At 39.5% G+C, this 13760-nt stretch overlaps 1 protein-coding gene across 1 annotated transcript; it reads right to left on the bottom strand.

Annotated features, from left to right (window-relative positions):
• Positions 1 to 8300: 8300 nt before the first annotated feature.
• Positions 8301 to 9848, bottom strand: HTATSF1 (HIV-1 Tat specific factor 1). Its single transcript, XM_044661341.1, has one exon. The coding sequence runs from the start codon at positions 9802 to 9804 to the stop codon at positions 8455 to 8457; it is 1350 nt and encodes a 449-aa protein (XP_044517276.1). The 5' UTR covers positions 9805 to 9848; the 3' UTR covers positions 8301 to 8454.
• Between the last annotated feature and the right edge of the window lie 3912 nt (positions 9849 to 13760).

Raw genomic sequence — 13760 nt, 5'->3', positions numbered from 1 at the left:
CCCACCCCCACCCCCATAACCTTCTACCCCCTCCTGCGTTTCTGTTTCTATCGCCAGATGGCTCAGGTTAGTAGAATGGGGACTGCGGAGCTCTCCCACCTCGCAGTGTTTCCTCTGTGCCAGCTGTTTGTCCTGGATTGGAGCCATCCCCCCCGGGAAAGGGAGAGGGATGGGGGACTGCCCCTACCCCCCTCGGCTTATCTCTGGCCCCAAGCCGAGGGGAAAAGGGCTCTGTACCGGGGGAGGGCAGGTGATAGAGAAGAAGTGATGAGGCTGAACGAAAAGGCATCCTGTGGCAAAGCGCCCTGGATTCAGGGGAGAAGTGTGGGGTCGGGTTCTTTACCCCATTACTTTGTAGGAGTGGGGACGGGCTAATTGGAGTGCTTAAGGATTAGGCTGTCTAGGAAAGGACGCCATCTCTTTGAAGATCAGCTCATCCTTGAACAAAGCTCAAGGAAAGAAAAGTGAAATGATTGACAGAAATGTCCATTATAGCTATAATATCTACACCTAACTCTTAAATGTATTTATATTTTAAGGCTTCTATGATTTATGATTTCATTGGTGTGGCCCTCTTTCTGCTGATGCCTAATAATAAATAACTAACATTTATGTAGTAATTTACCCCTTACGAAGAACCTCATGTTCATTATATTTTTATCCAAGCAGAGATAAAATCCCTCCATATGTTCTCTTATTCAAAAAATTGTTTTTCATTTTTCATTTCTTTCGGAGGGTGTCCTTCCCCCACCGCTCCAATCAACAAACTATGCCTTGTAGGAAAGAATAAAAGAACAACCAGTTTCACAAAACTAATCAACAGAATCAAATGGCTTCCACAATGTCCCTCACAGCATAATCTGTAAATACAATACTTAACTTTCGCAAAGAATGGAAATAGGTGCACTTTCTCTACTTCAGGACCAAATTTACTTAGAAATTGTACTTAACACAAGAGTTCACTTTAAGATTCTTTCCATTTATGTTCTTGTAGACATCTTCTACAATATTTTCCTGGTACGTAACTTCACTCTGTATCAGTTCATTTGTCTTCCCATGCTTCTCTGTATTTACCATAATTGTTTGTTATAGCTCAGTAATATTCTATTACATTCATGGACCACAATTTGACTCCAGATGAAACCTATACACAATATTGAGTCTAAGACAGAAGGTAAAGGTTAAAAAAATGTATGAAAGATTACTTAAAATTACTAATTATAAGAGAATTGCAAAATATAAACAAATCTGAGCTTTTATTTCTTAGCCTTTGCAGTAAATTGACAATAGTCAGTGTTAAAGGGTTTGTGGAAAAATAGGCAGGATATATGCTGTTAGTGGTCAGATCTAAACATTCTGAAAAAAAAAATTTAGAAATTATAATTTTTTAAAAAGTTGCTTAAATATCTATTCCCTTTGATACAGAGATCAAATTTGCCAAGCATATACTCCCAAGGAGATAAAAAATACAAAAGTACAAAATATAGCAAATAGTTGTAGCGTTGTAGCTATGCCTTTATTTTATTTTTTTTTAATCCTTACTTCCTGTTTTATAACAAACTAATCCTAAGGGAGAAGAACAGCAAGGGCTTGGCAATTGGGATTAAGTGACTTGCCCAGGGTCACACAGCTAGAAAGTGTCTGAGGTCACATTTGAACCCAGGACTTCTCATCTCTGGGCTTGGCTCTCTATCCACTGAACTACCTCAGTGCCCCCTCATATGTTTTTTGTTGTTGTTGTTGTTGTTGTTGTTGTTGTTGTTGTTTTAAACCCTTAACTTCTGTGTATTGGCTCCTTGGTGGAAGAGTGGTAAGGGTGGGCAATGGGGGTCAAGTGACTTGCCCAGGGTCACACAGCTGGGAAGTGTCTGAGATGGGATTTGAACCTAGGACCTCCCGTCTCTAGGCCTGGCTCTCAATCCACTGAGCTACCCAGCTGCCCCCTCATATGGTTTTTAAATAGTTTTTACTTTTTTTTTTTGAGAACTGCCCTCCACCTATGCATTTTCATCTCATTCAATTCTTTTTTTCTCTGTGAATCCCCCAGAAAAACCCTACAAAGTACTGGAAGCCTTCTTTGGGTTCTTTTAATATTTTGTGGATGCCAGTACAGCTACTAGGATTCTCTTACCCTCAGTATAAAATGACCCACTTCCTCTTCCAGTCAGAAAGGTCCTTGATCATCTTTTATGCCACTTCTCATGGGCAAGTCATTATTAGGTATTATGTTTTGCCTAGTTATACCTGCCACCATTCATCTTTTCATTGTCTTTGATTCTGAAGTTTTGATTGGGGGAAATTATGGTATTTAATGATTCCCAGTTAAAAATAAATGGTATCCCTAAAATGAGATTTTTTTTCAAAAGGGCAAAGATACACACACACACACACACACACACACACACACACACACACACACACACACTGAAAAATAAATATAGGCTACGTCTTAGTTTTATACAAACCAGATATGGGAAAAAGTAAGGACCAAATATAATTTTGGTTATGGAGTTGGACAAATATAGATTTTTATCTATGGAATAAGCATTTATTAAATGCCTGCTATATGCTAGGCAATGAGCTAGGTGCTTGGAATATGAAGACAAATACCAAACAGTCCTTACCCTTGAGGAACTTACATTCCAAGGCAGCTGGTGGTGTAGTGGATAAGAGTTCTGCATCTAGTCATAATGACCCAAGTTCAAATTTGACCTCAGACACTTACTAGCTATGTGACCCTGAACATGTCACTTACCCTCTGTTTGTTTCAGTTTCTTCAACTATAAAATGGGGATGATAGTAATAACAACTACGTTGTAGGGTTGTTGTGAGGAACAAATGAAATTTATTAGTAATATTAGCAAAAGCACTTAGCCAGGACTAACCAGATGGCTCAGTGGATAGACAGCCAAACTTGGAGAAAAGAAGTCCTGGGCTCAAATCTGACCTTAGACACTTCCTAGCTGTGTGACCCTGGGCAATTCACTTGACTTCCATTGTCTAGCTATAACCATTCTTCTGCTTTGGAACCAATACACAACATTGATTCTAAGAGAAAGGGAAGGGCTAAAAAGAACCACTTAGCCCAGGGCTTGGCACATAGTAGATACTATATAAACGCTTATTCCCTTTTCTTTCCCTTATTCTATGGTGGTTGGAGGAATTATAATTACACAGAAACACATATGTGTGTGCAAAATAGATGCATGGTGATGATTTTCAAGATGAGATGGAGGAGGTGGCAGCTAGAAGAATCAAGAAAAGACTTAATGTAGAAGGAAACATCTGAGCTAAGTTCTGAAAGGAAGTTAAGATGCTGAGGGGTAGAGTTGAGGAGGGGAGCACATCCTAAGCATATGAGAGAACCCATGCACAAAATGGGAGATGGAAATGTTAAGTGTGAAGAACAACAAAAAGCCTCCTCTTCAGTTTGGCTGAACTCTAGGGTTCACAAAGGGGAGTAATAAATAAGCCCAGAAATGTAGTAAATGAAGGGTTTTTAATTCTAGAAAGTTTTGCTCTTGATCTTAGAGGTAATAGGGAGCCACTAGAGTTTAATGAGTATCAATATTATCAATCCTTCAATTCTGAGGGATTTATGAGAAAGAATGCTATCCACATCTAGAGAAAGAATTGTAGGAATAGAAATCTAGAAGAAAACATATGGTTTGTCACTTGTTTCTATGAGTATATGATTTGGGGTTTTGGTTTTAAAAGATTATTACAAAAATGAATAATGTGGAAATAAGTTCATTTTTTTTAATTAAAAAAATTCTTTTAAAACCCTTACCTTCCGTCTTGGAGTCAATACAATACTGTGTATTGGCTCCAAGGCAGAAGAGCAGTAAGGGCTAGGCAATGGGGGTCAAGTGACTTGCCCAGAGTCACACAGCTAGGAAGTGTCTGAGGCCAGATTTGAACCTAGGATGGAAATAAGTTTTGAGTGATAATACATGTATAACTCAGTGGAGTTGCTTGTCAACTATGGGAGAGGGGAAGGAGACAAGAAGAATCATATAATCATGGAAAAATAAAATTTAAAAATTAAATTAAATTTTAAAAAGAGTATCAGTCCTTGTATTATTTACCTCAGATTGGAGTTGAGGAAAGTGCTTTGTAAAGTTCAGTGATATATGAGTGCAAGTTACTATCAAATGCCCATGATAGCTATCTATAGAATCTATCTGTAGTAACTATCATCTGTCTTAATATACCTTTTGCACATAGTAAATGCTTTTTCATTCATTCATCCTTTTCTTTTTTCCCTATATAGACTGTTAGGCTGATTATTATCTGGGAGCTCTGTGACATTCTGAAGCTCGAAACAATCATTTTAATGTTATCTGCAAGCAGGAGCATCTGGAGGACCTCGCTGTCTACAGAGAATCTGTCTTCTCTTTGGATGTTGCATTGGACTTCCTACACGGTTGTGAAGAATATCTTTGGTGCACATACCTGCAGTCAAGATTCAGAACTTACCCTTCTAGGCCAAAGCTAACCATGTCTCCTCAGGGAAGGTTGAACTTCTCTTAAGCTGTCAGGTTAGATTCTCATTCCAGTGTGTTACTCCTTCTTTTAATCACCAGTGGACCAGTTCCAACCAGTTAACATCAATTAGTTTTTAGTCTTAGTTTAGTCTAAGTCTAGTTTTAATCTTAGAATCTAAATATCAGTTCCAATGCAGAAAAGTGGGAAGGGCTAGGAAGTTGGGGTTAAGTGACTTGTCCAGGGTCACATGGCTAGGAAAGGTCTGAAGCCAGATTTGAACCAAGGACCCTCCCATCTCCATGTCTGGCTCTCTATCCACTCAGCAACCTAGCTCCTCCAACATCAATTAGTTTTTACAAAGAGATATTTGCTTCAATGATATAAGAAGCACATAAGTACAAACATTCCCCCAATATTTTGGTGGAATATTCTCCCCTGTGTCACCTCAGTTGCTAGAAAATGTGGATCAAGAGTTTAGGCTGTCACCAGGGCATTGGTCCCACCAAGAACACATCCAAGTACAGCATCACTATTAGAACAATGATCCCCCCCAGCTACTCCTGGGGCCTGAAAGTATCTCCCTACTCCTCAGGGCCTCAAAGCTTAATGGGCTAGCTACAAACTCCAGCATAGACTCTGTTCCCAGACCGCCTGCTGACTCACTCTCTTGACCTTTCTCCTTCTTCCTCTTCTTTCTTTAAAAAAAAAAAAAAAAAGGTATAATAAAGCCTTTATTTCTTTCATCACTGAAACTTCACAAGATGCAAAGAATTCAAATGTGTGTATGTGAAAAAATACATAAAAAACAGAATATTCTGTAGGCTTTCTCACTTGTATACTCCCCTTAGAAACTAAAGACACTTTCAGAGATTCCTGAACATTCCACATTCACCTCTTACCTGCATTCTTCAGGCAACTCACAACAACTCTATATTGGCAAAGTCCATGTCACCTGCCCACCCAGGGAAGGACTCTCTTTAGTCCTTCAGGTATATGTTGACCTTGGAAATAGAACTCTTTTCCTTTAAAAAAAAAAAAAGTAGGGGCCACTAGGAGGCTTAGTGGATTGAGGCTCAGGCTTAGAGAAGGGAGATCCAGGGTTCAAATCAGACACCTTCTAGCTGTGTGACTGTGGGCAAATCACTTGACCCCCATTGCCTAGCTCTTACTGCTCTTCTGCCTTGTTACCAATGCACAGTATTGATTCTAAGATGGGAGGTAAGGGTTTTTTAAAAATAGTACTCTTAAGGAAAACCTTTCTTTCTTACCTTTTTCCCCCTAAGGAAATCTTTTCTTGTTGCATAGTGGTTGCCCCACTCAGGATTTTGGGAACTCTTGAATTAAAGGTAACCTCCAAATATGGAAATGTTCCTTTCTCAAGATCTCAACCCCATGCTCAAAAAAGGAAAAAGAAAGGAAGAAAAAAGCCTAGAACATTCCCGGGAAATCAGTCAGGGATTCAGGGTTAGGCAAACACATATCCACACCTAGCTGCCCCTGGTATATGCTTTTGCTACAAGCTACCATTGCCACTGGAGGTAGAAAGGAGAAAGAATATCCCTTCCTCTCTTGCTAGAAATCCAAGGGCAAAAAAGCACTATAAAAATGACCCAAAAGAGTTTTACTGTGATGGGCTACCTCTCTTGACCTTTCCAAAACACACCAGGCCATTGGTTTCAAGCTCTTTTACTGAAAATGAAAACAAACAGACAAACAAACAAAAACAAATGAAACCAAGGGCAAAAAAACCAAGGCCCATTTTCACAGACTGTATGTTGGCTAGCCTCAGAAGGATCTGAAGTTCCTTCCTTCACAGCACTTTTTTCTCACCAGAAAGCTGCAAGACAGGAAGAAATCACACCAAGGGAAGAGCCAGGTTCTGGTTTACTAATGTCTTTTAGATTCTTTTTCCCTCCTTTCCCCCAGGTTCTTGAGACATGGCCATTCAAAGAGGCTCTTCTTCACCACATGGTCAGCTGACTGGAACCAGTTATACAATGTCCACAAAAACTCCTAAATATACATGATTGTATCAGATGAACATTCTGCCCCTGCTCATAAAAGCCAAGTCATGGGGCCAGTAGGTGGCACAATGGATAGAGCGCCAGACCTGGAGTATGGAGTACTTGGGTTCAAATCTGATCTCAAATACACCTTGTGGGATCCTGGGCAAGTCACTTAAACCCATTTTGTCCAGCTCTTGCCCTTCTGCCTTAAGTTGTTACTAGTTCAGGAGGTAAGGTTTAAAAAAGAAGAAAAAAGAGCTGGTTCATGGTCCCATCCCCCATTATATATATTTATCTATTTTATGTCTTTCTTGATAATGATGATCAAAAAACCAATCTCCAAGCATTTATTCAAAATAACTCTTGTCCTCAAGGAGCTTACATTCAATTGGGGGAAAAACCCTTTGAGCAATGTTATCCTTATTTATATTTATCACAGAATCTTATATGATTTTTGGAAGAGTTTTTTATTGTACTTTACTGACTCAAACTTTTTTTTGGTAATAACAATAAACATAGTAGGATCATGTATTCCCCATACCTTTCAATCAATTATGTGACTGCAAAGATGTGGTCTGTTGTAGAAAATTGTCTACAAGAGCCCATGTATTCCCTTCTTATATTTTTCATCAAGGACACTCTAGATATGTACATAAGTTAATCTCAACATTTTTACAGAGATGAACAAGTAGCTATATAGATCAGTTGTTGCTAACGTCCTCTCAGTCACCATTTTTGGGTGATAATACTCTAACACATTATCAATGAAGAATTCTGCAGAAGTAGTATGAAGACTGTTATCAGAGAGGTGTATTACCAGAAAAAGAGGGCCAGTCACAAAGGGAAAGTGAGAGGTAACAATGTCAAGAAATCTAGAGAAAGGCCCCCAGCACTAGCATTGGGTCCCTTGGTGGGGATTTATGGGAAGATGTGAAAGAGAATTAGGTTAGGTTGCAATCTGCAACAGTGAAGGCAGTACCTACACTGATGAGATCAAAGTCTATTAAAGTACTGAAATGTTGAAGAAATATTATGCATGGTTTCTTCCAATCATTTCATACACTTCTTTGAAATATATTGAAAATCAATCCCTCAATGTTTTGAAAAATATATTAAATCCAGCACAGATTTATTATGTATATAATTTGTCTGGCCTAGCTACTTTTCTCTTTTTTAATTAATTTTTTTTCAATTAACAAAAATCTATTCTCTCCCTCCCTCCTCCCCTCTCCCACTGAAAACAAAACAAAACAAAACCCTTGTAACAAATATGCATAGTCGAGCAAAACAAATTCCTGCATTGGCCATGTCCAAAAAATATATCTCATTCTGCACCCTGAGTCCATCACCTCTCCATCAAGAGATGGATAGCATGTTTCATAATGGGTTCTCTGGAATCATGGTTGGTTATCATGATGATCAGAGTTCAAGTCTTTCAGTTGTTTATCTTTACAATATTGTTGTTCCTGTATAAATTATTCTACTGGTTCTGCTCACTTCACTCTGCATCAGTTCGTACAAGTCTTCCCAGATTACTCTGAAACTATCAATTTCATCATTTTTTAAAATAGAAAAACATTTAATAGTGATGTTTAAAATTCAACTTAAGCCTTAAATTCGATTTAAATATTACCAAATTATTTTTAGTCTTATGATCACAAATTTTGAAATTAGACTACAACATACTTCACACATTTAGATACCGTTAGACTTTACAAGCAAGGATCTGACAAAAACAAATTCAGTTCACTCGCACGAAGGACTTGGGATGTTTCACTAGGTCAGCCCATTAACAAATATTTTTAGTTCCTCATTAAATACTGCTTTTAATGAAAACTTCAAAGCACTAAGTGGATGACATCTGATTAATATGCATGTATTCATGGAAATACTACCAGTAATCACCCAGAAGCACAAAGAAAGAAATCCAAACATTGCCCTACAAAGCATGCTTAAGGGGTTAATGGCATCCCTGGACTTGATTATCACCGAGGCCCAAACTGCTGTCCTTAGATTGGGTCCCTCCTCTACTGCATTCCCCATTACCAGCTTCCTCCTTTGCTCCAGGTGAGGTCATATCCGCTGGGGATGATTTCCCTTTTGCCAGGGCCACACTTCCAGAAGCAGAATTTGGATCAGCAGAATCGGTTTCTTTCTGTTTGTTATGATGCTCTAAAAAAGACTCCCAACCTTTCAGTCTTTCTTCCCTCTCTCTGGATGTCTCCTCCACCTGAAAATCAGTCACACCATCCCACACTTCCACATTTAACTGACGACCACCAAACCACCTCCCATTGAGGGCTTGTATACACAGGTCAGCTTCTTCTGGTTCTTTGTAGGACACAGAGGCCACTCCATCTGGGTGTCTGTCAAATACAAGGACCTTCTTAACTTGCCCAAACTTTTCACACTCTGATCGGAGATCTTCCCGGATCTCATTTAGTACCAATGGATCTGCCTCGAAATCCTTGGGGTGGAACATATTCCTGATAATAACCACCCGCTCATGCCGCATTCGAGCAGTGTTGGCTTTCTTTTCAGGTCGCCAATCCAGCTGTTTTTGTTGCTGTGACATCTTCTTCCTATAGTCTTTGCATTTCTTCTTCTTCTTGCTGGCATCATATTCTCCTTTTAGCTGAAACTTTGCCATTTCCACATGCAGTTTGTAGCCTCTGATTTCATCATCATCCAGAAGTCTTAATGCTAGATCCACAGACTCCCTCTTCAGATAACAGCAAAGTCCATCTCCTTTAAGATTTCCTTGTTTGTCTTTATAAAGCTTAATTTTATATTCTTCTGTCTGTGGGTCTCTCATGATGATGCCACATTTGGACATGAGCTGTACAAATTCATCTTTTGTGATGTCTGGAGGTAAGCCAGTCACATATACATTTGTATTTTTGTCTTCCTCGACATGAAACCACCCTGGCTCAGGCTTTCTTTTTTCACCTTTCTGTTTCTTTTCAGGGTTTTGTGAGGCTTTTTGATCTGTAGGTTTTTGCGAAGCTTTTACCTCCACATCAGCCTGCTTCTCTTTCTGCCCACCGGAAGAAGAGGAGCTATCAGCAGGGAACCCATAATTGGCCTGATAATTGGCAAGGAAATCTTCCGTAATCTTAGGGAACCATGCCTTCTTGTCCCGGTCCCATTCGTAGGCGGTGCCATCGGCCGGGTCCACGAAAGTGTAAGGGTCATCGCCCTCGGGGCCCTCCGGCGAGCCGCCGGCCGAGAGCTTGGCCTCCTCTTGGAGCTGCTGGAGCCTCAGCTGTTCATTGAACTCCTCATTGGCGTCCCGCCGGCAGCTGCTCATATCTCCGCTCTCGGCAGGCACCTCGGGCGCCCGGTCCCGGTGGGATCCCCGGACCTGGGGAGGCAGCGGAAGAAGAAGGAGGGCGCGGGAATACGTCCGGGAGGGGAGGGGCGGGACGGGGAGGGGCGCCGGGCGGAGGGAGGGCAGGGCGCCTGCGCGGGTCGCGGCTGCGCAGAAAACCGCTACAAAGGCGGCGGCAAGCAGCGGCCACAGAGGTGGTGGGACTGCGGCGGCCGCGACAGCGACTGCTGTGGTGGGCTGATGGAACTACAGCTGGGACCACAGCCTCCCTCTCAGCATCCTCTCGGAAAGCACAAGAGGGATCATATATGTTTTATCATTTAGGCAGCCCGTCCCCATTTGACGGGCAACCCCTTTGCTACCACCGGAAAGAGCTGTTATAAATATTGTTGTGCAAAGAAGTCTCATTTCTTCTTTGTTTTCTTTCAAGTATAGGCCAACTACACATAAATATAAACACATACATACACATGCACACCAACACACAAAGAATGTCCCAAGCATCTTAGTTCTGACCTAAGCTTTTTTTTTTTTTAACCCTTGTTTTCTGCCTTAGAATCATAGATTCCAAGGTAGAAGAGTGGCAAGGGCTAGGCAATGTGGGTTAAGTGACTTGCTCAGGGTCGCAGAGCTAGGAAGTGTCTGAGGCCAGATTTGAACTCAGAAATCCCTGTCTGTCTGTCCTACTGTTGTACCCAAATTTTAATACCTAACTCAGGTTCGTGGCCGGAGGAAGAATCACACTGACAATGCAATATGTAAGAAGAGGCTCATTCTTTACTAGTGTTATAGCCAAAAAAGCTTATAGAAATATTATAGCTTATAGCTTATAAGAATATTATAGCCAAAAAGCTAAACTTAGCAATTAAGCAGGGGATTTTTTGGATAACGTCATGCCTGACTCAAGCAGGGCAGTTATCTCTCTGACTCAGTCCCAGGGACAACTCCTGGCTGGAAGCCCCAGGGCCCCTAGATGAAACAGCCTTGAAGATTCCTAGACAGAACAGCCTTGAAGATTAAGAATCATATCCTGTGGCACCTGGAAGCATCCCTACTCCCTCTGTCTAGCTATTAGCTAACCCTAAGACAAAGGCACCTATATCCCAGAAACATATATATATTCCTTATTCTGAATGCTCCCACGGGACTCTCTTTGCTGAGTTTCCCCAGTGCGTACTGGCAATAAAGCTTTCTCCTGCTTTGATTGCATTGTCTCATGTGTTCCTCTGGAGGCCACCCATTTTGAACCCTAACATATGGGGGCTCGTTCCGGGATGGTGTGCGACCCCCTGAGGACCACTGAGACAGAGAAAGCTTTATTGCCAGTACGCACTGGGGAAACTCAGCAAAGAGAGTCCCGTGGAGGCATTCAGAATAAGGAATATATATATGTTTCTGGGATATAGGTGCCTTTGTCTTAGGGTTAGCTAATAGCTAGACAGAGGGAGTAGGGATGCTTCCAGGTGCCACAGGATATGATTCTTAATCTTCAAGGCTGTTCTGTCTAGGAATCTTCAAGGCTGTTTCATCTAGGGGCCCTGGGGCTTCCAGCCAGGAGTTGTCCCTGGGACTGTGAGTCAGAAAGATAACTGCCCTGCTTGAGTCCGGCATGACGTTATCCAAAAAATCCCCTGCTTAATTGCTAAGTTTAGCTTTTTGGCTATAATATTCTTATAAGCTATAAGCTATAATATTTCTATAAGCTTTTTTGGCTATAACACTAGCAATAATAGCTAGGGTCCCTAGGCAGAGAGGCGTGCCTGAACCGACCCCTTGGAATTCTTAGCCAAGAGTTTATATAGAAATGTTTGGGGAAGGGGGATGGTACATACATAATTATCAAGGTAGTGTCAGGGACAGGTGGTCAGAAAGCATCTGGGGAGGGGGGTTTCAGGGTCAGGGGACTGGAAGCATTTGGCAAACATACATTAAATAGGCAAATATTGTTAAGCAGGCAAACATAGACAAACATTCCTCAAGAAGGTTAATATTCATCAGATAAGATAGCTTCAGTTTTAGGGTTTTCATAGGGGGAGATAAGGAAGACTGTGCTGGGAAACCTTGGGGGCTGGGGGTAGCTTGTCCAGGCTAGAAATAGTTCAGTAGTCTGTCAAACTGATTTTTAAATCCAACACTACTATCTACTGGGCCACCTAGCTGGCCCTCTGTTTGAGGTATCAAAACGACTAAGACTTTGTATGTAGCTGTATCTATATACCCTGTATAACATTCATCAATGTATGAAACTAAACAAATGATGTACCTTATATGTTATGATATACAGTATAAGTGGTAGTGCATGGCATAAATAATAGTACATATATATGTGTATGCATGTACACACATGTACTTTCAATATACTTACACAGGGGACAAATGTTATATTGTCTGTGTTGTGCGCAATGTACACATGGCTATATAGCATATAACAAATATATATTATATAATACTAATTATAGCTAGTATTTACATAGCCCTTTAGAGTTTGGGAAAGTATGTCTTTAGTTTTTATTTATTATTAATTACTAGAAACTATTTTGCCCAATTATATGCTAATAAAATGAATGAATATTTACAGAAATATAAAATACCCAGATTAATAGAAGAATAAATAGAGAATTTAAGTAACCCAATCTTAGGAAAAGAAATTGAACAACCTATAAGTGAGTTTCCAAAGAACTCTCTCTTCCATTCCAGATGAATTTACAAGTGAAATCTGTAAAAGGTTCAGATAACAATTTCAACATTACATAAGCTATTCAAAAATAGGAGAAAGGATCCTATCAAAGTTATTCTATGCTACAAATATGGTCTTAATACTTGAATCAATAAGATTCAAAATAGAGAAAGAAAACTATAGACCAAATTACCCAGTAAACATTGACACAAAAATTTTAATAAAAAATAGTTATAATAAAATAAACTTTAATAAATGTGATTGGAGATTTTAGCAACATATAGGAAAGATAATAAATTATGAGTAGTTTGGATTCGATACAAAAATGCAAGATTGGTTCAATATTAGGATATATAAATATAGACTAACTTTGAACACTTCAGTATATACCAAAACAAGCTCCAAATACATACATGATTTAGACATGAAAGATAATGTCATAAACAATTCAGAGGAGCAAATTTAAAATTGCCTTTCATATTATAGATAGGGGAAGAATTCATGACCAATCAAGAGATAGAGAGAATCACAGAAGATAAAATGGATAATATTTCAAACACACAAAATCAATGTAGCTAAAATTAAATAGGAAGCAGGTAAAAAAAATCTTTGCAGCAACTTTCTCTGAGGAGAATCTCATTTCCAAATATAGAATAAATTGATTAGAATTGATAAGAATAAAGGTAATTTTTCTAACTGATACATAGCCAAAGGATATAAAGAAGTAGTTTACTAAGGAAGAAAGTCAAACAATTATTAGCCACTTGAAAAAAATGCTTCAATTCACGAATAGTTTGAAAAATGTCAATTAAAACAACACTAAGGTTCCACCTCAACTTAGACTGCTAAAGTTGATTTTTTAAAAAAAGCAAAGTGGAAGAGTTTTTATGAAAATTATAGGGGCTTCTGAGAAATCAGTTCATTGATGGACTCTAGGTAGAATTATGAATTATTGGTATAGTCATCCTGTAAATCCATTTGAAGCTATAGTCAAAAAATTACTATACTATGCATAACCCTTTTATATAAATATGGTATACAGGGTGTCCCAAAAATCTTAGTTCAGTTTAAAACTTTAATAGATTAAAACTGCAATAAAATTTTGGGAACACTTTGAATATATTTGGTATATAAGTCATGTAGGTGGCACAGTGCATAATGTTGGACTAGAAGTCAGGAAAACCTCAGTTCAAACTCTGTCTTAAACATTTACTATATGTGGGCAAGACATTTAACCTCTCTTTGCCCTAGTTTCCTC

The sequence above is a fragment of the Gracilinanus agilis genome, chromosome 2 (genome assembly GCF_016433145.1).
Source record: "Gracilinanus agilis isolate LMUSP501 chromosome 2, AgileGrace, whole genome shotgun sequence".
Classification (NCBI taxonomy): domain Eukaryota; kingdom Metazoa; phylum Chordata; class Mammalia; order Didelphimorphia; family Didelphidae; genus Gracilinanus; species Gracilinanus agilis.
Note: the sequence above shows the minus strand (reverse complement) of the source record. Positions and strands in the feature narration are given on the sequence as shown.